The sequence below is a fragment of the Chelonus insularis genome, unplaced genomic scaffold (assembly GCF_013357705.1).
Source record: "Chelonus insularis isolate UGA/USDA-ARS -01 unplaced genomic scaffold, ASM1335770v1 contig_130_pilon, whole genome shotgun sequence".
NCBI classification, from domain to species: domain Eukaryota; kingdom Metazoa; phylum Arthropoda; class Insecta; order Hymenoptera; family Braconidae; genus Chelonus; species Chelonus insularis.
This window is the reverse complement of record NW_023276371.1, coordinates 224,208-250,771: the sequence shown is the minus strand read 5'-3', so window position 1 is coordinate 250,771 and position 26,564 is coordinate 224,208. Positions and strand designations below refer to the sequence as shown.

At 30.6% G+C, this 26,564-nt stretch overlaps 4 protein-coding genes and 1 non-coding gene across 11 annotated transcripts; 3 read left to right on the top strand and 2 right to left on the bottom strand.

The window, feature by feature from the left end:
* Positions 1–10,902: 10,902 nt before the first annotated feature.
* On the top strand, positions 10,903–10,976 carry TRNAN-GUU (transfer RNA asparagine (anticodon GUU)). The gene has a single exon. It is a non-coding gene; the product is annotated as a tRNA-Asn (tRNA).
* Positions 10,977–10,999: 23 nt separating this feature from the next.
* Positions 11,000–12,088, bottom strand: strat (RAB interacting factor STRAT). The gene is made up of 3 exons (XM_035090020.1): positions 11,960–12,088; positions 11,661–11,875; positions 11,000–11,405 (listed from the first exon to the last, which is right to left on the bottom strand). Exons 2-3 carry the CDS (start codon positions 11,796–11,798, stop codon positions 11,133–11,135), a joined length of 411 nt encoding a protein of 136 aa, XP_034945911.1. The 5' UTR covers positions 11,799–11,875; positions 11,960–12,088; the 3' UTR covers positions 11,000–11,132.
* A 27-nt stretch (positions 12,089–12,115) lies between these two features.
* Positions 12,116–14,332, top strand: beag (IC cytokine homolog beag). Of its 6 annotated transcripts, none has more exons than XM_035090013.1 (3): positions 12,116–12,284; positions 12,421–12,938; positions 13,012–14,332. In XM_035090013.1, the coding sequence occupies exons 2-3, from the start codon at positions 12,447–12,449 to the stop codon at positions 14,080–14,082; spliced, it is 1,563 nt and encodes a 520-aa protein (XP_034945904.1). In that variant the 5' UTR covers positions 12,116–12,284; positions 12,421–12,446; the 3' UTR covers positions 14,083–14,332. The 6 variants fall into 6 exon arrangements, with proteins under 6 accessions (XP_034945904.1, XP_034945890.1, XP_034945898.1 ...); XM_035089999.1 differs by having other exon boundaries at positions 12,409–12,938; XM_035090007.1 differs by having other exon boundaries at positions 12,116–12,288.
* Positions 14,333–14,970: 638 nt separating this feature from the next.
* LOC118071022 (vanin-like protein 2) lies at positions 14,971–17,800 on the bottom strand. Its single transcript, XM_035089965.1, has 5 exons — positions 17,181–17,800; positions 16,909–17,049; positions 16,676–16,828; positions 15,649–16,475; positions 14,971–15,570 (listed from the first exon to the last, which is right to left on the bottom strand). The coding sequence occupies exons 1-5, from the start codon at positions 17,244–17,246 to the stop codon at positions 15,075–15,077; spliced, it is 1,683 nt and encodes a 560-aa protein (XP_034945856.1). The 5' UTR covers positions 17,247–17,800; the 3' UTR covers positions 14,971–15,074.
* Positions 17,801–19,637: 1,837 nt separating this feature from the next.
* On the top strand, positions 19,638–24,579 carry LOC118070886 (mitochondrial 10-formyltetrahydrofolate dehydrogenase). Of its 2 annotated transcripts, XM_035089758.1 has the most exons (8): positions 19,646–19,838; positions 20,023–20,086; positions 20,284–20,425; positions 20,505–20,739; positions 20,984–21,660; positions 21,732–22,149; positions 22,255–22,913; positions 23,366–24,579. In XM_035089758.1, the coding sequence occupies exons 3-8, from the start codon at positions 20,290–20,292 to the stop codon at positions 23,956–23,958; spliced, it is 2,718 nt and encodes a 905-aa protein (XP_034945649.1). In that variant the 5' UTR covers positions 19,646–19,838; positions 20,023–20,086; positions 20,284–20,289; the 3' UTR covers positions 23,959–24,579. The 2 variants fall into 2 exon arrangements, with proteins under 2 accessions (XP_034945641.1, XP_034945649.1); XM_035089750.1 differs by lacking the exon at positions 20,023–20,086 and having other exon boundaries at positions 19,638–19,838.
* Positions 24,580–26,564: the final 1,985 nt, after the last annotated feature.

Sequence of the window (26,564 nt, the reverse complement as noted above, 5' to 3'; positions counted from 1 at the left end):
ATAGTGCCTTCTTTAATCGCTATGACATGAAAGTGTCGATGCGTTGCTAGATTTTATGTCCAATGCTATATAGTGCCTTAACTCTTGATGCAAATTTTAATGCTTGCACCTTGCACATCAGTCATCATTCCTGCAAAATTCTATGCCAGACGCTATCCTTGCCCTCACAAAGTACTGGTAATCAGAGATATCTTAGTGATATGAGATGAGAAACGCACGTTGATCACTTACACTGACAACATTATCGATCATTGTCATCATTATCAACGAAAGCTTTCCTTTTCACTAACTCAAACCGTCAGGTTAGATTTTGTTGATAAATTCACTCCTAGAGGACCACTAAATTTGAAAATTGATCCTTTTTTACTTGAAAAAACTTTCGATTCCGTCCAAAAAGAAAAAAGAATAACAAAATGATGACATTCCACTTTAACATGTTTAGACAAAAAAATGATTATCTTATTGATTACGTTTTTTGCTAATTTTCCAATATTTTGATACTTTGGAAATGCCTGTAAAAATAGAAAATATAGATGATTATTAGAGAAAGAAAAGTTCACGTAATGAAAGGTGAAATAAATGGAAGCTTATTACTCATTCGATAATGTCTCATTCAACAATCCGTAAATGGAAAATTATGAATTGGTAGGAAGTGTTTAAAGGAATACTCTGAATGTAGACGGTTTTCTTTAAAGTCCCACCTATGAAAATTAGCATTTCAAGTGCCTTAAGAGACGTTAACTGCCTCCCAACTAATCGAGGTAATACAGTCAATTCGAAAATGCTATATAATATATAGATATATATAAATAAAATAACTACTGATAGCAAAAAAATAACAAGAAAACCAATAATTGCTTTTTTCATTTCGGGATAAAAATCATAAAGCCACTTGGATCAAAACTAGAAGAGAAATGGCATCTTCGTGTAGTTTCATTTATATATACTGGTCATAAAACACCTCTGCCGGCTCTCTCCCATTTGCGCTTAAATTTCTCTATATCTATTTCCATTTTTTCTATACTACACTATTTCCTTTCTATTAAATAATCTACGGCTCATGCACTCGAAGCAATTTTCGTTCAGTTTATATTCGCTATAAATATCACGGATTGATTGCTAGACCTTGTGAAAATAAAACATAAATGGAATCATTTAAATAACAAACGTTATTGTAGACACATATGTACATCTTTCGCTTTTTTCCAATGCTTTATCTAACATACCAATCATGAATATCATCGGGCATGGGTATAGAAAAATTGTGGTAAATAAAGTACATTAGATATATGATAAGCAGCTTTAAGAGAATAATATAATGTAAATAGTTAATAAATTAAAATGATTTTTTAAAACTTAAAAATTGCGCTAAAACGAGTACGTTCTAGCCACAATTATTATATAATACGTAAGTTTCTCTTTGATAACCAATGGGGGCCAGTAATTATCTCTTGGATCTTGCACGAATTTAATACTGTGCGGCGCGTGGTTTAAGGCAAGATTTAAATGCTCATGAGGATCCAATTTTTTCTACTCAAATGTACTGAACAATTTTTTGCTCCTCGCAATTGATTTATGTAAAAAGCATGATTCTATAAGTCTCTGTCATGCGTTTTGATGGATTGTGATAAAAAAATTTAAAAAAAGAAAAAAAAAAACAAATTATTGCGAGTTATTTTATTAATAATTATTTAATTTGTTTATTATTTGTTTAAAATACGTCAATACATTGACAATAATCTATTTGTATATTCAAGTGTGTATTATCGAATAAATTGCGAATTATAATATTTAGTCTCTGTTTTTTTATCTAAATGCAATATACATTTGCGATTTTGAATCAGCGCGCTGCAATTTATTCATAAGATTAATCTAATGTAAATGTTAAGCACAATAACGTAGTGCAATAGTAATATATAAATAATTTAAAAAAAAAAAAAAAACTAAAAAAATACATTGAAACTCATTGCATAAACAAAGGCATTACTTTAAATATATTATATAAAATAAATGTATCAACTTTTTACACTTTGAGACTATGAGTGGTTTGCTTGATCATTTAATTAATGATAACGCGCGCCACAAGTTAAAGGGAGGTTTATATATTAATTAATTGATAATAATAATTAATTCATAAATATATATATATAATACTGTAAATTGCGGTTGTAACTATATAATAATTTTGTTATCATCTCAAAAACAATTTCCTATTCATTTTTTGAATTATTTATTTATTGCGAATGACAAAAGTAGTTAATCCTTGCCAAGCAAAGGGTTCAAATGGCCGAGTATAGTGAATTATATATAATATGCACGAAATTATATATATCTATATATATATATATATATATTTATATACAAAAGTAAAAAAATAAAAAAGCCCAAAAAGGCATTATTATAAGAGAATCGTATGTGTTCGACAATGTCGTATAATGATAATTATTTAATATTAATATTAATATAAAAAAAAAAAATAATTATGTACGAATAATATATCTTGTATGAACGATGAATGAAATATCGGAAGGATATTTTATTCACGTGATAAAAAGGAAGCGTTTATCTATGTGTATATACGTCACATTCATCATGTTGCACAATAACGCACCGGTAGCTGTTCAACATTATCAAGATAATGGTTACATATTTTAGATATTATTATATTACCCATTGTCATCATTATATTTGTTTATTATTATTATTATCATTATTGCTATGATATATGTATACTATTATAATGATTATTTTTCATGATTATTTCTATTATTTCAATCATTATTATTGCTACTATGAATATTATTATTATTATAAAATGCGATTAATATTATTATTATTATTATTATTGTATTTGGCAGGGTCATGAAATTAAAATTGAAAAAAAAAACCTAAGTTGGCTTTATCTTCTTTATTACCCAGAAATTACTTTACTACCATGGAGTTCATGTACTCGAGAGAATGGAAGAGTCTAGTCGTCACGAATCCTCGTCTATATAACGAACGCTTGCGGGCTGACTCGAGCTGCCCACAAGGAAGTCTTGGACAAGGTACTTTACAGTTTCATCGGGTCTGCAATGTCGCTCTCACCGCAGTAAACGCAGAAAAAAATCTCAAAGATGCTTCTTCACCAGAGGCGGACATTCGCCTTTTATCCTTTTTCTTCTCTACTTCTTCCCTCTCTTGTTCCTGCTGACCTGCATGCAGCTCTGTGTGCAATATCGGCGCGTTCGATCTTTACGATACGGTGGTCCCCGAACATCTCCAGCCCTCCATGTGTACCTTGTTGCACATCCACTGTGTTATCTTATGTAAATTAACGCCGCACGACCCCGCAATATTCCCCGCGACCAACGCATTTCCGTGAAAGGGTCACTCGCACCAAATACCTCCATTCGCGGCAACATGACAACCGGTTCTACTCCTCATTGGTTTCATATGTCGCACTTACATCCTCACCAACTTCCTTTCCTATCTTTTCCTCAATTCTCACCTCCTTTGCGTCATCTTTACATCAACTTTATCTTCCTTCCATATCATCCATTAGACTCATCGTCAACACTGAATGCCTATTTTAATTGATAATTTCATTTAAACTGATCATGAATTAATTCTAATTTCATTTCTAAAAAAAAATATACATACCAAGCATCTGTCATAAAATATTTAACATTTACAAGAAATAAATTTAGCTTATAAGATTCATATATTACATTATCATAAATTTCACTAGCCTCAGTCAGGTATTGCTCATAATTTTATTATAATTTAATAAATTTACTAAACGCGTTGCTATTTATAAGCACTATTAGCTGTTATATAAAAGTCGGTTGGTGTTCTTGACTCAGTCACTAGAGGTGGCAATTAAAAATCGTTTACTTCCAGTGTATAACCACTGATGAGATCTAAATGTGCCGTTAATCTAGAATAAAACTGGAGAAGCACAAAAGAATATTCAGCTTTGACTTTATATCATCCAACGAATGAGAATTTGAAGACAATAAGCGTGTCATATTTCTCACAATGCCAGACCAATTTTTTACACCAGATAGTAGATATAATTGTATGTGATGGTAGACAATGTAAAGTGACAAAAAATAACGATGTTAAAAATTAAGGTAAGTACAATTAAAGGCCTTGAAAAAGTATGAAATATTAATAAGCAATCACTGCAGCTAATCATCATAAATAAATATAATATTCTGTTGTTGTAAGATTAGCGTATTAAATGTAGATAATTTTATTGCTTTATCTAGAAATCAAGTGTTGATATAAGAATGGTCTACCTTATAAAGCAATAATGTAAGATTGTAAAGGAAAGAAAGAAAAAAATTTCCACAACATAAGTAATAATGCATGTGATTGATCTCGTCTGGTGTTGTATCTACACTTGAAGTTATTTGAATACAGGGGCGGAGAATGCAATTAACGTAAGGCAGTCGCAAGTTTTATCGCGTCCAAGGTTGCACTACAAATTAAATTGCACAATGTGCAAAGAATCAGTTCACTGGCACGAGTACGCGCGCGGACGGGGCTAGAAAGGCTTCAGTGACAGATTCGTTATACCGGGCGTGGCGCGTGACTGGATTTACGCTCTGGCGGCATACCTGGATCAAGGTTACACGAGAAATTACGCGACTTTTCTTGATTTTAACTACCTGAAATGAAAGAAAAAAAATTGTCACAATAATATAAATGAACAAGATAATAATCAAGCAATAAGAAATAATTGAAATAAAAAAATACCTCTAATCTCCATCAACAGCAAAAATGAGAGACAGACCTCCAGAGCGTAGAGCTGGTCACTTTCATCAACACGATACGCTAATGGAAATTGCACATGTCTCTAATCTTCCAACAGATACACCGGATTATCGCGGGATAAGACGAGAACCTATGGTAGATGACTTTGAAGAGTCTTCACCAGCTTGTATGCGCGTACACATTTATGAGTAAAAAAATCTAAAGACGCCCGACGATCTCTCCTCGTATACCCGCTGGCTTTATGATTCTTGGTCTGCCAAGAGGATAGAAAAAATTCATTTTACGCACCTGTCGGGTCTTGCCCCGTGCTCCGCAAGTACCTTTTTAATCCTCTTAAATAACACTTTCCAACTTGAGCTTCATTCCAAATCATCCATTATTATTTTTATTTTTGTTCTTCTTTTTAAATATAGATGTGTAACGTGGGAATAAATACTATTTCACAGGTAATGTCCATGAAACTTTAGTTGATTCAGACTGGCCAAGAGCTGAAAAAAAAAATTTGATATGTAGAAATATACTGGATTTTATAGCTTGTAGTAAATATGTAATCATGGTAATCATTTATCTATTTGATGATTCTGTCTGGTGAAAGCATAAACTGTTCACTTTGCTATTGGAAGGCACCACCGTGCGAAAGTATCTCTCTTTCGTGCGAAACACACATAGCCTCTAGTAAAACGCTCTTTGATCCCCAACGGCGTAACATAATGCTTGTCTTTATGTACTACTGGATAGTTACCATTTGTTACGACTATTCGCATGCAGAAAGTTAATAACAAACATTAATTATTGAAGGATCCATAGTGTGAAATAGAAGGATTCATCAGATTACCAACAAATTTGTTTAATCAACAGATTCTTCATATTGATACCTACACTGATCTTTATTTATTTACTACTTAACAAGTGTGTAAAGTACCTAAATGAAATAGAAATATTCGTATCTCTTTAAAAGTATTTTTAACAAGATATCTAACTAATAAATTAATTTTCATGTTTCAGAACTATACATTGAAAATTTTTAATCTCATATACACTTACGTGACAGTAATGGATGGATGATAAGTAAGTTGGATGCTGGTTGAAAAAAAAGTTGAAAAGAAAAAGAAAAAACTAGATCTCTGACAGATAAATATGTCATGAGATGATATTTGCCTGGTTAATGTAGGAAGGTAGAGAACACCGTGGGGTACCATTAATTACATTGTTGAGTTGGATGGAATATCGATGTGGCTCCTGTAAGAAAGAGCTCAACTGAATGGTCAGTAAAGATGGCATCTTGCACACTAACGAGTAACAAGTGGCGTGACGTTTCAGTTAAGCTAAACTCTCCATGAAGTGACTTGGGTATCGGTATGCCACGACCAGCAGACTATCGCCTCACCTCGGCAACTAATTAACTCCAAAGAGATTCATTATCGACACCTCACCACTTCTGGGGAGTATCTCAATTTAGCACAATAGACTTTGACGTTGTTACATTCATATTTATCCTTATTCTATCATTCATTTTAATAAATATGAAGAAATACCAATTGATTTTAATTTAATCTTGATAATTTAATGTAATATCTGGTAAGAAATATATGGAGATAATGAACAGGCGAGTTGGGTAATAAAATTTCTAAGACTGAATAGAAATGTGCGTTCTACGCTAAATACTCAGGTGAAATGGCTATTTGTAAAGTGCAACGCCGACTTTGCATAAATGCATCTGTACTCCGCATTAAGTTAGTTACGCTTAAATGCAAATTGGTTTGTTAATCGATCTGTTTAGACCTTGAAACCTTACAGTATAATGGACCCCCTATACACCCTATTCAGTGGCTTATCTGTTCATGCACATCTAAAACGATCGCCCGTCCTTTTTTCTTACTTATTTTATAATTCCCGTCAAGAATTCATAACCTTTCATAACTGACATTTATGAGTCATTCCTTCATTATCTCATTACTTGTGTTTCACTGTTAATCACTACGTTTGATCGGATATTATTATTCTATTCACTCTTGTTGCACTTTTATCAGTTTTAATGAGTAATTTGTCACCCTTACGACATTGAGCCTCATAAACTGCAGTGTCCTGACATCTGATGTGAAAAAATGAGACTTTAGAAACGTCAATACTTTTTAGCTGATGGTAAAACAGCTGCCTTCAACAACCAAAGATGCGCTCTGTCAGAGAAGAAAGACCAGTATAGAAGTTCAGTCCATATAGGAGCTAAAAAATGCAGTCAGCATTCACAAAAAAGACCGCAAGATGGCACGCCAACCGGGCATCTAACACTGGCTATAATCACTTCTCTTGCCACCAGTTATTTGCAAAGAAGAAAGCTTTGCTGCAGTGGAGTGTAGACAAACGCTTAAACGCTCATGACTCAAAAACTAAAATCCTACAGAGAAAGCCTAATTGTTTACTTAAGTTATGATCGAAGCATAAATACGATTTTTCCCGTTTTTTGAGGTTAGAAAACAAAATTCTAGGACTTTGATGATTCGGGGTTAGTCTGTACATTCCGGTGCTCTAGAATTCGGCCATAGATATTAATTTATCCTGAAACTCGTGAAGATGAAAATGACAGTGAAACCGGAAATGGCTATAATTTGAGCATAAATTACGCTCGGATCATAATTTTGACTAGTGCATTGAAGAGCTCTTGATCTCAGGAATCCATTAAGGTGCTTGCGGTCTATGTACCTCTCATAGATCGTGAATTATGGGCGAAAATCAAAGCTATGCTCCAATGAAACATGAAAAAATGTTTAAACGCTCATAACTCGAAAACTAAGCGAGATACGGCATTTTTGACGGGGATATCCTATAGGGGGAGCCTAATTTTTTACTTAGGTCCAGATCTTTCATATGAGCCCTCGATCAACCCTGTACCATTATTAGCATAGAAGTTATGCATAATTATATGTTTTGCCGTTTTTCAGGAATATTTCTTGATTTATTCAACCAAATAAAGTCAACAGCCAGTGTTTGGGAACCGTCTCGTCCCCGTCTTTCCAATGACATCATTAATTTGATGATCCAAGCATAAATACGATTTTTCCCGTTTTTTGAGGTTAGAAAACAAAATTCTAGGACTTTGATGATTGGGGGTTAGTCTGTACATTCCGGTGCTCTAGAATTCGACCTTAGATATTAAATCATCCTGAAACTCGTGAAAATGAAAAGTGACAGTAAAACCGGAAGTGGCTATAATTTGAGCATAAATTACGCTCGGATCATAATTTTGACTAGTGCATTGAAGAGCTCTTGATCTCAGGAATCCATTAAGGTGCTTGCGGTCTATGTACCTCTCATAGATCGTGAATTATGGGCGAAAATCAAAGCTATGCTCCAATGAAACATGAAAAAATGTTTAAACGCTCATAACTCGAAAACTAAGCGAGATACGGCATTTTTGACGGGGATATCCTATAGGGGGAGCCTAATTTTTTACTTAGGTCCAGATCTTTCATATGAGCCCTCGATCAACCCTGTACCATTATTAGCATAGAAGTTATGCATAATTATATGTTTTGCCGTTTTTCAGGAATATTTCTTGATTTATTCAACCAAATAAAGTCAACAGCCAGTGTTTGGGAACCGTCTCGTCCCCGTCTTTCCAATGACATCATTAATTTGATGATCCAAGCATAAATACGATTTTTCCCGTTTTTTGAGGTTAGAAAACAAAATTCTAGGACTTTGATGATTCGGGGTTAGTCTGTACATTCCGGTGCTCTAGAATTCGACCTTAGATATTAAATCATCCTGAAACTCGTGAAAATGAAAGTGACAGTAAAACCGGAAGTGGCTATAATTTAAGCATAAATTACGCTCGGATCATAATTTTGACTAGTGCATTGAAGAGCTCTTGATCTCAGGAATCCATTAAGATGCTTGCGGTCCATGTACCTCTCATAGATCATGAATTATGGCCGAAAATCAAAGCTATGCTCCAATGAAACATGAAAAAATGTTTAAACGCTCATAACTCGAAAACTAAGCGAGATACGGCATTTTTGACGGGGATATCCTATAGGGGGAGCCTAATTTTTTACTTAGGTCCAGATCTTTCATATGAGCCCTCGATCAACCCTGTACCATTATTAGCATAGAAGTTATGCATAATTATATGTTTTGCCGTTTTTCAGGAATATTTCTTGATTTATTCAACCAAATAAAGTCAACAGCCAGTGTTTGGGAACCGTCTCGTCCCCGTCTTTCCAATGACATCATTAATTTGATGATCCAAGCATAAATACGATTTTTCACGTTTTTTGAGGTTAGAAAACAAAATTCTGAGACTTTGATGATTGAGGGTTAGTCTGTACATTCCGGTGCCCTAGAATTCGACCTTAGATATTAAATCATCCTGAAACTCGTGAAAATGAAAGTGACAGTAAAACCGGAAGTGGCTATAATTTGAGCATAAATTACGCTCGGATCATAATTTTGACTAGTGCATTGAAGAGCTCTTGATCTCAGGAATCCATTAAGATGCTTGCGGTCCATGTACCTCTCATAGATCGTGAATTATGGGCGAAAATCAAAGCTATGCTCCAATGAAACATAAAAAAACGTTTAAACGCTCATAACTCGAAAACTAAGCGAGATACGGCATTTTTGACGGGGATATCCTATAGGGGGAGCCTAATTTTTTACTTAGGTCCAGATCTTTCATATGAGCCCTCGATCAACCCTGTACCATTATTAGCATAGAAGTTATGCATATTCTTTGTGTACCTTTAAAGGCTTATAATTCGATTACTAAGTTCAACGATGTTTAGCGAACTCCCTGAAAATGTGCCAGAATTCAAAAATACATTATATATATATATTCATAAACTGTCTGTTGTTGTTATTGAAATCAATTGGAGCACGATAAAAAAATTTTATATTTTCCATTTCCCAGATAAAAAAAAAGGGCAAATTAAATAAAATCATAATTATTTAATGAACGAGTAAAAATACAAAGTAACCGGTGAGATTCGTACCAATCACGAAAAGATTCATCATCAGAGATTTCACCCCTTAGCTACCTACGTAAAGATAAAAGCATATATAAAGTAAAAAGTGGGGTGGGCTTGCCCTACGGAATTCAGAAGATTATTTTAATTTTTTCTTATTTCTGTCTAATGTGATGGATAGGACTTCGTAAAGTCCCCCCCATTGTTTGTGAGATTAAGGCTGCTGGGATAATAGCGGTTTTATTGTCCCAGAAAATTTTTTAAGAAACTCTCTTCAGGCACCAAGTTTCAGGCCCTTTGAGCAGTCCCAATATATATTTTTTAAAGAAATATTGTTATGTTGTCAAATGTTAATTTATCAAAAATATCTTATTATTATTATAAATATCATTATCGAAGCCTTTGACTCATTTTCATCATGCGTAATTAAATTTTTTTTTTTCTCTTTTAAACATCGTTATTTGCTATAAAAAAATTGCTTCGGTCGTACATTATTTTTTTCTCTCCTTTGGCGTGATTGCACATGAAATTTGTCCTAAAAATATTAATTATTACAATTGATTGAATTAAAAAAAAAACATGACATTAATAGGCTTGAATACAAAACCTACGTTTCCGTAGTCGAGCGTGTTACCTCTGAGTTGTTACAAAAATATCGAATTGGTTTTATAGCTTCTATGTATGTTACGAACGGAGCCGGACCTTATCCATTCAAAAATTGGTGCTTGAAAATAAACTGGCTTAGGATTCTTGTAATGAGAGTAAAAGAGAACACAAATCTTATCTCTCTTCTCTTTTAGATTACGGGGCGTGGCTAGAATAAACTGTTGCAACGCCATCGCTCGATGGGTTCACAGAAACTTTTATGTTGTGACCTGAGATTACCGACATGTTAACCCAAAATACCGACATGTTGACCGAAACTTCGTCCGGATTTTTAACACAGCATTGGACTTCTGTACTGTTCTCTCTTCTCTGACTCTGTCCAATATAGTATTTTAGCAAATATTTAAAAAAAAATTTCATGATAGATAAGCTTCAAAACAACTTACCCTATACATGAATAAAATCGAATATTATCAATAGAGTCATATGTTGGTATTCAAATGTATAAAATATTTATTTCTATTTCTGCAAGAGCTGCTTATAAAGAATTTACGAATACAGTCTTTCAACAGCCTCCGTGGCGCAATCGGCTAGCGCGTTCGGCTGTTAACCGAAAGGTTGGTGGTTCGAGCCCACCCGGGGGCGTTTCTTTTTGCTGAGAAAAAACGTAAATTTTTTTTTTAAAAGTGACAAATTTTATTTCATAAAAAATATCAACATATTGTTCAATTAAAAATTTACATTTGAATTTACTTAATTGTTATACTTGATTCATTCAATCACCTGTGATGTGATTATATCTTATTGTTCGGATTCTTTGGATTCTTTAGAATCATCATTTCTATACATGACACGAGATACAGCTACATAATATTTTTCAGTAGAAAGATCCATATATCCTATAGGACCTACTTCACAATCTGCACAACCTAGATATTTTATTTTATCCACTATTTTTGTTATACTAACATTCTCAAATTCATACAATCCTTTATCTACTACCCAATAGTCCTTAATTATTTCCACTTTTTCATTCTCTTCTGTACCCTTGGAATGTATGTGAGGTAGAGGAAACTGAAGAATTATACTGATTTAATTACAATCTAAATTTTATTTTAATTCTTAATTTACCATTATTTGTTTACAAAAATCTTATTGATGTTGGTTCGTCAAAAAATTGTATCATTTGGAAATTTCTATTTTTAACACAAAATAAATAGAATAACAAACAAAAATATTGTAATTTTTGTAAACAAAATAAATTGAATGTAATGTTTTCATTCATATTATCTATAAATTAAAAGTTATTAACAAAAAAACCATTCTCACCTCATGTGGAATAAAAGTGCTTGTTCCTACATTTAATATAACAGAAGGACAAAATCTGCAACATATTTTAGCTTTATTTTTTCTATCAACATTTTTTTGTTCTTCTTGATTAATTTCTGTATCACTTGTTGATGACATTTTATTCAATTATACTGTTATGAATTTCTAAAATTAGCAATTCTTTGTTTATTCTTCGTCAACACTGAATTGATAACCTATAAACACAAATATAATAATTATTTTTCTAAATATCATTCGTGTTTTTTTAATAAAAATTATAATTAATTTGAAATATCAACCTGATAGATTCTGTTTACTATTCAAAGTAGAGTAATATCTATAAAAGACACTGTAAATCAGAAAAGAGAGAGATATTCTTTAGTCTTTCTTCTCTGCCGCCACACCATTTTGAAGCACCAGTAGCGCCTCTACAGAGAAACTTTATGAACTGCGTTATATTGTCAAAATTATGCTGCAGTAAACAGATGAAATAATACACTTCAGTTTTGTTCAATTTTTACTCTAAAGCTTGTTTATGTACCATTAACAATTCTTTTTTCTTGTGAAATAATTAGAAATATTTGTATCATCTCCAAATAATAATCCAACGAAACAAGCAGAGTTGTACGTAAGTGATAACAAACAGTAAAACAAAATCTTCATAAATAAGGTTAATTTTCAAATGAAGATATATATGTACTTTTTTATTACTTTGCTCTTTTATTTTAACTTATATTTGCCATTACAAAAATTTTGGTAGAAAAAAGTAATTAGCTGTACGCAAAAATGCCGGACACAATGGACGAGGATATGTCTATGTCAGTTCGCCTGACAAATGATGATTTTAGAAAGCTTCTAATGACACCAAGACCATCAGCACCATCAGTAACTCCAGCTACGGTACCAAACACAGTAAGAGATACTGCTGCTAAAACAGCTCAAACTCCTTCTATTTCTGGTGGTTCTCGTGCTGAGTTGAGGCGTAAAAAGAAAAGTTTCTATGCTAAATTGAAGAAACAAGAAGAAGATAAAATGGCTGAATTAGCTGAAAAATACAGAGATCGTGCACGAGAAAGAAGAGACGGTACCAATGGCGATTATCAAACTGAAGATCCAATGAACAATGCTAGTGCCTATCGTGCTGTTGCACCTGATTTAAAATCTGGTATGGATGCTGCAGAACGTAGAAGACAAATGATTCAACAATCAAAATTCTTGGGTGGTGATATGGAACATACTCATTTAGTAAAAGGATTAGATTATGCTCTTCTTCAAAAAGTACATATTGATTATTATTGTTAATTTATTCATTAAATATATTAAGTATTCTTAAATCATTTATAATTTTTAGGTACGAAGTGAGATAGAGGCAAAAGAAACGGAGCAAGAGCAAGAAATGGAAAAACTTGTAAAACCCAAAGAAAAACCTAAAGAAAAAAAAGAAGTCGAAAAGAAAAATGATGAAACATTATTTAAAACTAAAATTGGCCGAAATATTCATAAAACAATCATGATTATGAAATCTAAAACAGTAGAGCGAAATGAACTTTTCACACCAGGACGAATGGCATACGTTATTGAATTAGATGATGAAAATGCTGATGTTGATATTCCTACCACCTTGATTCGAAGTAAAGCCGATGTGCCAACAGTTGATGCAACACCTACGTTAACAACAAATGATATTGTTATTAATAAGCTTGCTCAAATTCTTTCTTACTTACGCCAAGGTAATAGACATGGTAAGAAAGGTAAGAAGAATAAAGATGGACGTGTTAAAGGTGATGAAATGGGTGACATGGAATCTTCTGCAAAAGTACCCCAAGACGATAGTATATACGGTGATATTGGAGATTATGTACCAAATCTATCCAAAAAAGATTCTTCCAATAAGGATAAGAAAAAGGGACCTTACTTTAATAAATCTCTCGATACGGCAGTGAATTCTGATGATAAAGCCAATGTACCACAACTACCAACTATTTTGAATAATGCAGTTGATAGTAGCGGAATAGCACAAAAGAAAGGAGTTCTTTTTAATAAACTTGCTGCTGAACCTGAAGGATATGCTGAGTGTTATCCTGGTTTAGATGAAATGCAAGATGCGATTGATGATTCTGATGATGAAGTTGATTATACAAAGATGGATTTGGGTAACAAGAAAGGACCTATTGGACGTTGGGACTTTGATACTCCTGAAGAGTATAGCGAGTATATGAATAATAAAGAAGCACTTCCCAAGGCTGCATTTCAGTACGGTGTTAAAATGGCTGATGGTCGTAGAACAAGAAAGTATAATAAAGAAAAGAATGAGAAAGCGGAATTAGATCGAGAATGGCAGAAAATTCAAAATATTATGAACAAAAGAAAACCAGCAAATGGAGCTGATGGTGCTCCAGAATTTAAAGTTCCCAGGTATTGAAGATCTTTAGACAGAGATGAATAATGCAAATATATATTGTAGAAAAAAATTTTTATAGATGATAAGATAATAATTTATGTATGGAGTATGTATTTAACTCATCGCATCAACTTTATTATTCTCTAATCAAATAACAATTACATAAAATTTACTAAACTATACATATACATAATATGTATGACAAACATAATTATCACAATAAATTTTGTTCGTTGTCATTTTTATTCGGAGTGAAATATAATATTTTTAACTTGACATTACTTATTATTCATAATTAAAACTATGTCAATAAATTATATTAAATATGATACAATAACTACATTATTACTCTTTAAATTATAACTTTATTTTGATCTTTCATTTTAAACTACATAAATATTATAAGAAAAAAAATTTAACAATTTGATTCTCATCTATTATACAGTCAATAACATTAATTTATTATTTGAAATAATCTATTGCACGATTATTATAATCATTTATAAAGCAATTATTTTGACTATTTTTATTATTATTAATTATACCATCATTAATAACGGCATTAGTTTGCATCTATTATTCTTTCAATAATTCATATCTAAACTTTTAGTTTAAGATAAAATTTACTATTTCATGGTAGCAAACCAGAAACTTTCCATAGTTAAGTACTATTTGATAATGAACTTGGCTTTTCATTTATAAACTATAAAAAATCATCAACATTTACAGATATATTATAATTTTAGTATAACAACAATATGAGAAATGATGAAATTGATGAATATTAAAATATCGTTAATTAATTAACAATAAGTGAAAAGATATTTGAAGATATCTCTTGAAAATATAAATTCAGATTATATTATATGTAATATAGGTCACCAATAAATTAATGTATAAATTAAAAAATGGTAATATATAGCAATATTGCCAATTAAATTATCTGTATATATGTATACATAATAATTATAATAATAATAATTAACAACACATCAAAAATATTTTATAGTTTTTTAAAACTTACTTGGAAATAAGCTTATTTCATAAGCACTTGTTATTCCTAGTATAACCATGATTATCAATAAAGAAATGTGTGGAAATAGACCAGCTGAGGAATTAACTGTTTTTGGCAATCCATCAGCAGTAAAATTTCTTCCATAAATAGCAAAAGTCATTAAATCTTTGCGCGGTTTGATTAAACTATACTTCAAATTGACATGAGTTGCATTAATTTTATCACTTGTAAATGTAAAATCACTAACATTTAATGGATGAAGTTCAGTATTTATATTCAATGGCATGCGTAAAACAGTGGGTACATCTTGAACTTTACTTGAAATGACTATTGATTTAAATGTTGTTGGATGTACAATTATTGTATTTGAATCAAATCTTTTACTACAGCTTGTTGGGTTGTCGTCTAAACATGCAATGATGCTGCAAATTTCAACACCTCCAGTACGAACATCGGAAAAGGATCTTACTCCATTGAAGACAGCAAAACGGTATCTAATATTGAAATAATTAAAATAAAATGTGATTAAAATCATTCTTATTAAGTATTATAATATAAAATTAATTATAAACCTGTAGTATTTAGCAGCACCCTTGATTAAGTCCTCACGATGTTCAGTATTGGTTGTAAAATTGCAACAGTGTCCATAATTACAAAGAGTAACATTGAATGTACCATTTTTAGGTTGAAGTAATTGAGTTGTATATGCTGTAGTATCATCCATCTTAAGTACTTGCTGAGTCTTGGATCCATTACTGGGATTAGTAGATATTTGTGCAGGTGTCAAGTATAATATTTTAGTATCTTCTGGATTTATTGATCGTTTTTGCGAACCATGTTTGATCTTTGGTATTTTAGTAATAATCAATGCATTAGTTTGTTTCTCAGACCAAACTCGAGCTAAATGACCATTTTTAGCAGAGTAAATTCCACTTCCACCACTTCCTGTTGATGGTTCATTGAAACCCGATCCAAGAAAATTAACATCATTGATGTAAGACCATCCAGTTTGTACTGCATTGGCAGTAAGGTAAGGAAGTTCAGAAAACCAATGGGAGGAAAAAACGATATCAGTGATCTTCTTTTCAGTAATTAATTTGAGTGCTGGTGTTTGAAATAGAATATCAAAACAAATGAATTGACCAAATGTTATGCCAAAATCAGTTTGGAATGTTGATAGTTCAGGTTTAGCGGTAACATTCATTTCTTTTTCACCAAAAAGATTCCATTTTCGATATTTTGCGATTAGGCGACCCTCTCGATCGAATACAACATTTGTATTGTACAAATTGTGTCCGTCCTTGGAACAATTTGCACCGGTACACTTTTCTTTTTCACGGACATTTATGACGACATAGATCCTACGATGTAGTGCGGCACATGATATGGCCTTTACAGCCTAATGAGGTAAAAAATATATCGATTATACCGATAAAAATTAATAGAAATTATAAGATATATATTATTATATACACTATATTCATATATATATATAAAATAAACTTATGGATTTATACTCATCACTTAAAGCTATACTTTTATTTTTAATATCAAGGTTATTTATTATTATTCTTTTTTTTTAAATATATATTAGTTTACCTCCATAACGTTGCTAGATGCATCGTGACACGGAACTTTTAATTCCTCGGGACGTGGAAGGTAGGAACTGTGATGTAGATAATTACTCCGATTCCCTAAAGAGAGTCCACTAACCAGAAGTCCATTTTCAGGAAAAACAATAATGTCAACTTCCTAAAATTTTTGTACTGTTATTAATATTCAAAAAATAATGATCATCATCTTAAATAAAAAAAGGAGTAGTTTTTTCGTACATTTTCACTAGCGATTTTAATAATCGTAACGTAATTTTTGGTATTTTCGTTGGTAATTTCCGTGGCATTTTTATAATCTGAACGAACAGGATTATATTCAACAACAGCTCCGATATAATCCGGTGATGCTGGTAATGAAACCTAAAATTAAGATAATTAATTAAAAAAAAATATCATTAATCAATTAATTTATTTGATTCAACAATTTCGCAAATTGTTGAATTTATTTTACTAATAAATTTATAAAACGTTTATTTAATAATTAAACTCACTTGTAATGTTAATCGTGTTGACAAATAAATGCTTATAAAACACACGCATAATACTTTAGGTATCATTTTGGATTAATTGTAAGAATTATATAATTTTAAAATTTATGAAAATAAAAAATAACAAAATAATTCAATAAATTCGTAAATTTGGCACAATTGATAATATTATGTATATAAATGTATATATATAAAAATTGAAGAGATTTTAAACAACAAAAAATGAAAAGATGTGGATATGTAACAACTTTATAGAGTCAAACTCGTGTCTCCAAGAGGTCTTACTCTCGTATAGATCCAGCAGCCGCTAATCGGTATATTGTTCCGCACAAGGGGGCTGCAAGGGAGAAGAGAGAGAGAGAGAGATAAAGTATGAAGGAGTGTGCGCGTTAATTGTTGTCGATGTTAAAGAATCTATGAATATATGGCTAGAAGTTGATAAAGAAACAATAACACTATCTCAGCAGTGATTCTTAGAATTGAAATAAGTATATTTATCACTGTCTCATACAAATGTATTATGAAGTATTAAACTATCAAATGGAAAATAAAATTCAGTATTGCCATACTTGAATTGAATACATGAAAATTTTGCGCATGCATCTTGAGCATCAGACAGCATCCCAACCTATTCATATAAATATAGGTGAGCATCTGCGCATGGATTCTCTTTGGATATTATTCCCAAGAACATGATGGAAACAAATCATAGGTTAATAATATAACATAAATAAACATCATAGGACCTTGAAAAATATATAAACGAGTCTTTTTTTAACACGTTAATGCCATGTAAATGTACGATTATCAAGTTAATAAGGATTAAATGTCATCAACATGAAAACATTTATTGTACTCGAGAAGAAATAAATAGAACGACCAGGAGAATTTTTGTTAATTTAAATAACAATTAAAGATAAAAAATTACAACCAAAAGTTATTTTGAATGTAGTTTTATATTATCCAAAGTGTGTAATTATTAATTTTTACTTTTAAAATAACAGAACTGTAACAATTTACTGTCATATTACATCAATATTTATCATTTTTTTTGCTAGCAAGCAAAAGTAAAGATGATTAATAAAATTAATGATTCATAGTATGTTTTTATGATGTAGAAAATATTGTCCATAGTATATATTATCAAAAAAAAAGTTCAGATCTGATGAAGGCTAGTCGGATCAAACTGTCAGATCTATTTGGAACTTAAAATTGACCAGATCTTTCTGCATCTAAAAGTATATCTAATTAGATTGGAGCAGATCCAACTGGATAGAAATCTCAGTACCAATTGTAAGATCTAAAAATATCAGATAAGATCTACTGACAATAAGATCTAATCAGATTTGATGCAATTATATTCGTTAGATAACAACAAAATAAATATAGATTTCAACCTGATCTAACAAGCTCTTGAATTTTTCTGTTCTAAAACAAAATTAATTTGACATCTCCAATCAGTTCTGAATAAATTAAAAACCATCTATTATCTTAAAAATACACTGTTGGATTAAAGTTCATGTGATCGATTCAAATAAGGCAGAACTGGATCTGAGCAGATTTTCTTGAATGTAATGCTGACTAACAAAAGTCGGTTTCCCATCTGACCCGATTTACCTGATTCTTTTGGAATGTAATAGAATTTGACTTCAGGTCAAACTAAAGCTAATTGAATCTCACTAGATCCAACTCGATCTAACAAAACTCTGAGTTTAATTCGACCCATTCCAATAGGAAATGTTAGGATCAAACTTGTGTCATTTTAACTCCAATTAAGTTCATTAAACCTCGTAATTTTTTCCAGGTGTAAGAAACTACCATTCTCACATTTAAAAATAAATGTCAATCAAGAATATTATAAATAGTAGACATTCGAATAAAATTTTAAAAGATTTTTTTATCTTTATAAATTATAATTGCGGATGTCTGTGATTTTCAGACATTGTTTGAAATATTTATTATTGCAATAATCAACGAAATTATAATATGTAAACAAGTCATTACTGCTCTGTGACCTATACAAACTTAACTGGATAATTCCGGAATTTTTTGTTATCTCATATTATTAGGTTATAGGCCAGAGGATGACTTGACAGAAGATAAATCACATAGTGTATTTACATGAAATGTAAAAAAAAAAGAAACGACAATATTGAAAAAAAAAGTGATTTTTCGATTAATTCATCATCAAACAATGATATATTATCGATCAAAAATGTATTATCTACAATAAATTAATCCCTAAACAATTGTTATGTATTTGTTTTACGGGTAGTTATTAATGTAAATTAACATTAATAATTAGAAATAATGAAAGTAATTAAAATTTACTTGAAATGAGTGATACTGATTAGAGATTATAAAAAATCCCCGACTCGGAAAAGATGATACTTGAAGGTCTCGACCCTCTAGAATATAATTTAAGATAGCCAAGAATTATATAAAGTGTACTTGTTACTTCTCTTGTAGTTCAGTAAACTTTCAATTCTGGCGAATAACTGATCGATACTCAAACACGACCGAACCTTTGAGAAACATTCTAGTATCTTATTGCAACGAGCGCAACTTAGATTTCATTCCCGTTTAAATATTTTCCATCCAATGTTGTTTATAAAAAATTGTATATTATTTTCAGCCAAACGCACCTTTGCCAGTCATAGGGTAAATAATTTCTCAATAATATCCTTTTATGTATTGTTTTGATCAGTAGAAACATAGTGTTGTAGAATAATAGTAGTCAATGACACTGACAAGTAGCTTGTATATACCGTTGTTTTAACAGAAATTAGTTTAGTTTATACACAGTTATTTTACTTTGGGTTAATGTTAGTTTTATTATTTACAGTTTTAACTACTATCTACACTCCTTTATTCAGTATTATTAATAAAAATAAAATTAAAATAAAGAGGTAAGTAAATACTAGATCTGCACGTGTTTAATACTCACATCAACATCATGCTTTTAGCACGCTCACTCATTGTTTGGTTGATAAGATCATGACTGAATAACCTTTTAGCTTTTAGATAGAGCATCATTATTTTCAAACTAATGATAACAAAAAAGTACCATTTTCAACATCATTATAATAATGAACTAATTTAACAGATTGCAATGGCACAATTAAAAGTGGCAATCATTGGACAAAGTACTTTTGCTGCTGAAGTTTATAAACTATTAAGGCAAAATGGTCATCAGATAACAGGTGTTTTTACTGTACCGGACAAAGCTGAACGTGAAGATCCTTTAGGTAAGTTTTTTTTTAATGGAATTTGTATATTTGAAATTATTGAAAATATATTTAATGTTGTTTTATTATTATGTTACAGTAACAATCGCAAAAACAAATAATACACCTGTTTTTAAAATAAAAAGCTGGAGAAGTAAAGGTGTTATATTACCAGAGATATTTGATCTCTACAAAAGTATTCAAGTGGATCTTAATATTTTACCATTTTGTACCCAATTTATTCCTATGGAGGTGATTAATTATCCAAAACATCAGAGCATCTGTTATCATCCATCCATTCTTCCACGTCACCGAGGAGCAAGTTCAATAAGTTGGTGAGTTAAGAAGAAATTTTTATAAATTGATCAATTGAGATTTTTTTTATGACTGATAGAGAAAGGATTAAAATATATAGATAGTTCTAAGATATCGTGTTGCACAAGGAAAGTTAAAAATGTTATAGTTCCTGACTAACCAGTTAACTAAACAAGTTCTTTCGTAATTGTATATAATTATATTTTTCATTCACCAAGAACCATCTATAAGTAGAAAACTAAAACCAATTTTGAACAATTGTAGGACACTTATTGAAGGCGATAAGGAAGCTGGTCTATCCATTTTTTGGGCAGATGATGGCTTGGACACTGGGCCAATTCTTTTACAAAAGTCCTGTCCTGTACAACCAAATGATACCTTGGACAGTTTGTATAATAACTTTCTTTACCCAGAAGGAATCAAAATGATGGCTGAGGCAGTAGATCTCGTGGCCGCTGGAAAAGCTCCAAAAATTCCTCAACCAATAGAAGGAGCCACTTATGACCCTATGCTGAATAAAAAAGAACTCCAGCAAATTAATTGGAATAAATCAGCACAGGAAATTCACAATTTTATCCGTGGGCTTGATAGTACACCCGGTGCTTGGTCTTTATTGAATGGAGAAGAAGTTCGTTTTTATGGATCAACATTGTGGGCTAAAGAAAAACCTAAAGGGGAAATTGTTGATGTTGATGGACATGAGGGTATTATTCATGACGAAGGGTTATTAATTACGGCAAAAGACGGACAATCTATTAATATAAATAAGCTTAAAGTTGGTAATAGAGTTATTCTAGCATCAAATTTCGGAAAATCTAATGATGCGATGTTGAAGACAGAGTTTAATGAAGAAGAAAGACAAATAGTTGAAACATTACGTATTTTTTGGAAAGACATATTAGGAGTTGATGTTGAAGATAGCACTGATTTCTTTGCTTGTGGTAATTTATTATCATTAGTACTCAAGTTAGAAGAATGTACCTTTATAAATTAATGAATAACATTTTTACAGGAGCTGGAAGTATGGATGTCGTAAGATTAGTTGAACAAATAAAAGACCTTCTAGGCATTGTTATTCAAAATACAGATGTATTTATGGCACCAGTATTTATTGAATTTGCTTCTAAGGTGATCACAACACGACATGAATCATCACAAGTGGGAAAAGAAGTAAAATATGATGCAGTAGAAATTCATGCGAATAATTTAAATTTAAAATTTCCACGTCAATTATTTATCAATGGTCAATTTGTTAATGGTCACGCAAAGCCAATACCCACTATTGATCCACATACTGAACAAGTGATATGTGAAGTAGAGAGTGCATCACCGGATGATGTTGATTCTGCAGTAAAAGCTGCACAAAAAGCTTTTGAAGAGGGTGAATGGAGCAAAATAAGTGCCCGTGAACGGGGTGCTTTACTTTTCAAGTTTGTTTTTTTTTTATTAAAAAAATAAACTATAAATATGTCCATAGATTTATCAAGTAAACAATTTTATTTATAGATTATTTATGCATTTATTTTCTTTTAAAGATTGGCGGATTTAATGGAGGAACACAAAAATGAATTGGCAACAATAGAAAGTATAGATTCTGGAGCTGTATATACACTTGCGTTAAAAACCCATGTTGGAATGTCAATTGAAACCTGGCGGTACTTTGCTGGTTGGTGTGATAAAATTCAAGGCAATACCATCCCAATATCTCATGCAAGACCAAATAGAAACTTGACCTTCACAAAACGAGAACCAATTGGTGTTTGTGGATTAATAACCCCTTGGAATTATCCGTTAATGATGCTTTCATGGAAAATGGCTGCTTGTTTAGTAGCAGGAAATACTGTAGTCATGAAACCAGCTCAAACTTCACCACTTACTGCACTTAAATTCGCAGAATTAACTGTTAAAGCAGGATTTCCTCCAGGTGTTGTTAACATTATACCTGGCAGTGGTTCAGTTACCGGCATGGCTATTGTTAATCATCCGCACATTAGAAAATTAGGATTTACTGGTTCTACAAGAGTTGGACAAACCATTATGAAAGGTTGTGCAGAAAGTAATTTAAAAAAAGTGTCATTGGAACTGGGTGGCAAGAGTCCACTTATTATTTTTGAAGACGCTGATATCCAGCAAGCAGTGAGGCTTGGGATGAGTGGAGTATTTTTCAATAAAGGAGAAAATTGTATAGCCGCAGGTATGTTTTAATTCTTAATATGGGTTATAATTTTTTAAATAGCTTCCCGGGTTAAATTTTTTCTTTATTTTATAATAAAATTATTAGTGACCGACTATTTATAATTTTAGTCTTGATTTCTAAATTAAATTCTAATCTCAATAATAATAATAATCCAAAACAAGTACGGTTTTTATCTAAATGCTGTATTATTTGAAGTATTCTATCCCTACTTGGCAATAAAATTGACTTCTGAGTATTCGCTTGGAATCGACTTTATAAATGTCAATATCAGTTATGCTCTATTTTTTAAAATACTTTTATACCTTTTTTTATCACTTTAAAAGTATATTTAAATATTTTTATTCAATACTTTCAACTTTAAATGAAAGCAAACATTTTGAAATAACTTACGAATAAAATATATTGTCGATTTTTTTAATTTAATTATAATTTCAATTGAATATTTTTAGGTCGACTATTTGTTGAAGAAAAAATTCATGACGAATTCGTGAAAAGAGTTATCGATGAACTCAAAAAGATGACAATAGGGAATCCCTTAAATAGAAAAACTACACATGGACCACAGAATCACAAAGCTCATCTTGATAAACTTATTGAATTTGCTGAGATAGGAGTCAAAGAAGGTGCAACTCTGGTTTATGGTGGAAAACGTTTAAATTGTCCGGGATTTTATTTTGAACCTACGATATTTACTGATGTTAAAGATGATATGTTCATTGCACAAGAAGAGTCTTTCGGTCCAATTATGGTAATTTCGAAATTCTCGTCAAATGATGTCGAGTCTTTAATCAAACGGGCCAACAGTACAGAATATGGTCTTGCCTCAGGAATTCTTACGAAAAATATTGATCGAGCACTGTGGTTCACTGAAAAAATTAATGCTGGAACTGTATTTGTTAATACTTATAACAAAACGGATGTTGCTGCACCTTTTGGTGGATTTAAACAATCAGGATTTGGCAAAGATTTAGGACAAGAAGCTCTCAATGAATATCTTAAAACTAAGACTGTTACTATTGAGTATGGAGATACTCATTTTTAAATTTATTTTTTCAAATCTTGCATAAAAAATCGCACATTAGATAAGAAGATACAAGTATCTTTGAAATATTTTTGGATCTTTGTAGAACAAATGACATATCACTTCACTGTATTGAAACGAATATTTTTATATAATAAATATAAAAAAAAAAAGCAATGCAAGTGTTCTGAAAACTATTTTTCTTACAATAAACTAGATATAAATTGAAAAATGAATTGCTATCTCTTGAAAATCAAAAAGAATTTGATGAAAAAATTAAGGTCTAATATAAATATTATATTAAGTTGTGCATAACGTACAATGGTGAAGACCTACACTGTGTTATTATACACTCTCCCCTTCAGATTAATTTTTCTCCCCATTACTAGTACCAGCAGTCTCAAAAGCTTCCTATCTATACATATTACATACACCGAATAGTTGTGTAATCCATTTGAATTTTATCTGAATTTGAATCATAATATCAATGTAAGTTTTTATACGATTTTTTATGCTCTAGTAATTAACAATAATACGAACTATTAAGGAAAAACTTTAAAAACGATTGTATTACAAATAATATTTCTGTTACATTGCAAATAAATTTATAATTTATATAAACTCATAGACAAGTGTATCATTTTGACTGATATTAGTTATGTATTTTATAAGATTCATTTGAATGAATTGAAATTCATATTGTAATTGTGTATATGATGATAAGATTAAATATAAAAATTTTATTCTCAGTAAAATGTTTAATGATAATTTTTTTATAAAATAAAACAAAAACAATCGTTAAACTTTATCTGCGGACAACCATCACTGCGTTTCCGACAAAATTAATATACTATGCACCATTTCAGATACATTGAATAATTCTTATTTAGTCAGCTAAACCGAAAATAGTGATATCTCGGTCAACTGTGATCATTACCCGCCCCTTCCTGTTTCCTTTTTCATATTCAGTTAATCTTGAAACCTCAGCATCCTGTAGTAGTGGAGGGACGTTGAACAGGATTATTATAAATTATACTGTCTTATTTCTACTTTCTCAGTTACCATTTAAACTCAGGTATAAAGACATCAACTAAAATTATATATTGAAATTTTAACTTTTTTATAGTACTGTAAGTTCATACATATTGATTTGAACGAGTTAAATGAATATAAGATTATGTGAAATTTCCAATAATTCATTTTTTGGGAATATTACAATAAGTGTGTGCTATTTTTGTGTTAATTTTTTCATTGAATTCTATAAAAAAAAAAAACAATCCGTTTCATTACGTTGCAGCTCATCATTGGGCATCTTGCTTTAGTTACAACAGCTAGCTGCCTTTTAATGGGCAACGATGTAAATGAAATATTGCAACAAGTTTACATAGTGTGAATTTTGAACTCCAAAAATGACTAATTAACAAACGTGAACAACAAATAAAATTGAATCAATGTGATCTTTCAGACTTAAATCTCTACAAAACTGTGCTTACGTTAATGACTATTAATATTTGAACGTTAATTTAATCAGCTAGACGAACTGATTTCAATAAAAGAATTTTAATTTATTTATAATTTTTGGTACATAAATATATATTAAAACTAACATAAAGATAATACGGACCTGACAATAAAAATTTTTTAATAAAATCTATTATTATTAGCATTATATTACATGATATGAAAAAAGTGAACAATTTACTTTTAATTATAACACTTTGCTATGTGCCAATAAAATTTCCTACTTTTTAATGTCATTTTTTATGCAAATATACAAGTTAAATATTAGTCGAACTTATAAAATAATAATATTTTATATTATTATTTAAATTTAAAAATTGATCATACAAATATGTTGATAAATTTTTCAAACATTAAAGATGTTATTGTTTTACTGTAATATAAATAATTTATTCTAATTAATAATAATACCATTATCATTATTATTATTATTATTATTTAATTATTGGTACTTATAACGAATTTTTTGTTTGTTAAACAATTAAAATAAGTTATAATGATTAATACAATTTAGTTTGTAATAAATGTAATAATAAAACAACTTTCAACGTTAACTAATAGTGCATGTTTATTGTATGTGATAGTGAAAGATCAATTATTAATTCTCCTTTCATGCGAGTGTATTCGTATATAGTAAAAGAATCAGTCTCATCTAAGTAATAGAATGATGTTACATAACTACACATTCATCTTTCTATATTTACAAATTTATATAACTTTGAGAGATACAACGAAGTAACCGACCAATTACTTTATATTATTTTTCAAATAAAAATTTTACATTTGTTAAATTTTAATAAAAATTAAAATAAATTTCTGTTGATTAATCAATACTGTAATTATAAATTTACTGGAATATCTATCATTGATAATTTATTATTCTTAAAGCTATCATTATAATTAGTACGATCTTTATTAATCAATTAATGTCATTAAAAAACGAAAACAACTAAAATGAATCATGCTTTTTAATGACTATTTTAATAATAATAGTGAATAGCGTAAAATGATGCGAAAATGTTATGAGAGCTAATTTATCACATTAATACTAATCATTTTATAGTATTAATTAATTAATCTATCAAGTAAAATTTACAGAATGATGA

Coding starts and splice junctions, on each gene's coding strand:
- strat (XM_035090020.1), bottom strand. CDS start 11,798: ATGTCATCAACAAGTGATACAGAAATTAATCAAGAAGAACAAAAAAAT. Junction 11,406..11,660: donor GCACTTTTATTCCACATGAG/GTGAGAATGGTT, acceptor ATAATTCTTCAG/TTTCCTCTACCTCACATACA.
- beag (XM_035090013.1), top strand. CDS start 12,447: ATGCCGGACACAATGGACGAGGATATGTCTATGTCAGTTCGCCTGACA. Junction 12,939..13,011: donor ATTATGCTCTTCTTCAAAAA/GTACATATTGAT, acceptor TATAATTTTTAG/GTACGAAGTGAGATAGAGGC.
- LOC118071022 (XM_035089965.1), bottom strand. CDS start 17,246: ATGATACCTAAAGTATTATGCGTGTGTTTTATAAGCATTTATTTGTCA. Junction 17,050..17,180: donor CAACACGATTAACATTACAA/GTGAGTTTAATT, acceptor TCTTAATTTTAG/GTTTCATTACCAGCATCACC. Junction 15,571..15,648: donor GGTGCTGCTAAATACTACAG/GTTTATAATTAA, acceptor TTTCAATATTAG/ATACCGTTTTGCTGTCTTCA.
- LOC118070886 (XM_035089750.1), top strand. CDS start 19,779: ATGTTGTTTATAAAAAATTGTATATTATTTTCAGCCAAACGCACCTTT. Junction 20,426..20,504: donor TGAACGTGAAGATCCTTTAG/GTAAGTTTTTTT, acceptor ATTATGTTACAG/TAACAATCGCAAAAACAAAT. Junction 22,150..22,254: donor CGGGGTGCTTTACTTTTCAA/GTTTGTTTTTTT, acceptor TTTCTTTTAAAG/ATTGGCGGATTTAATGGAGG.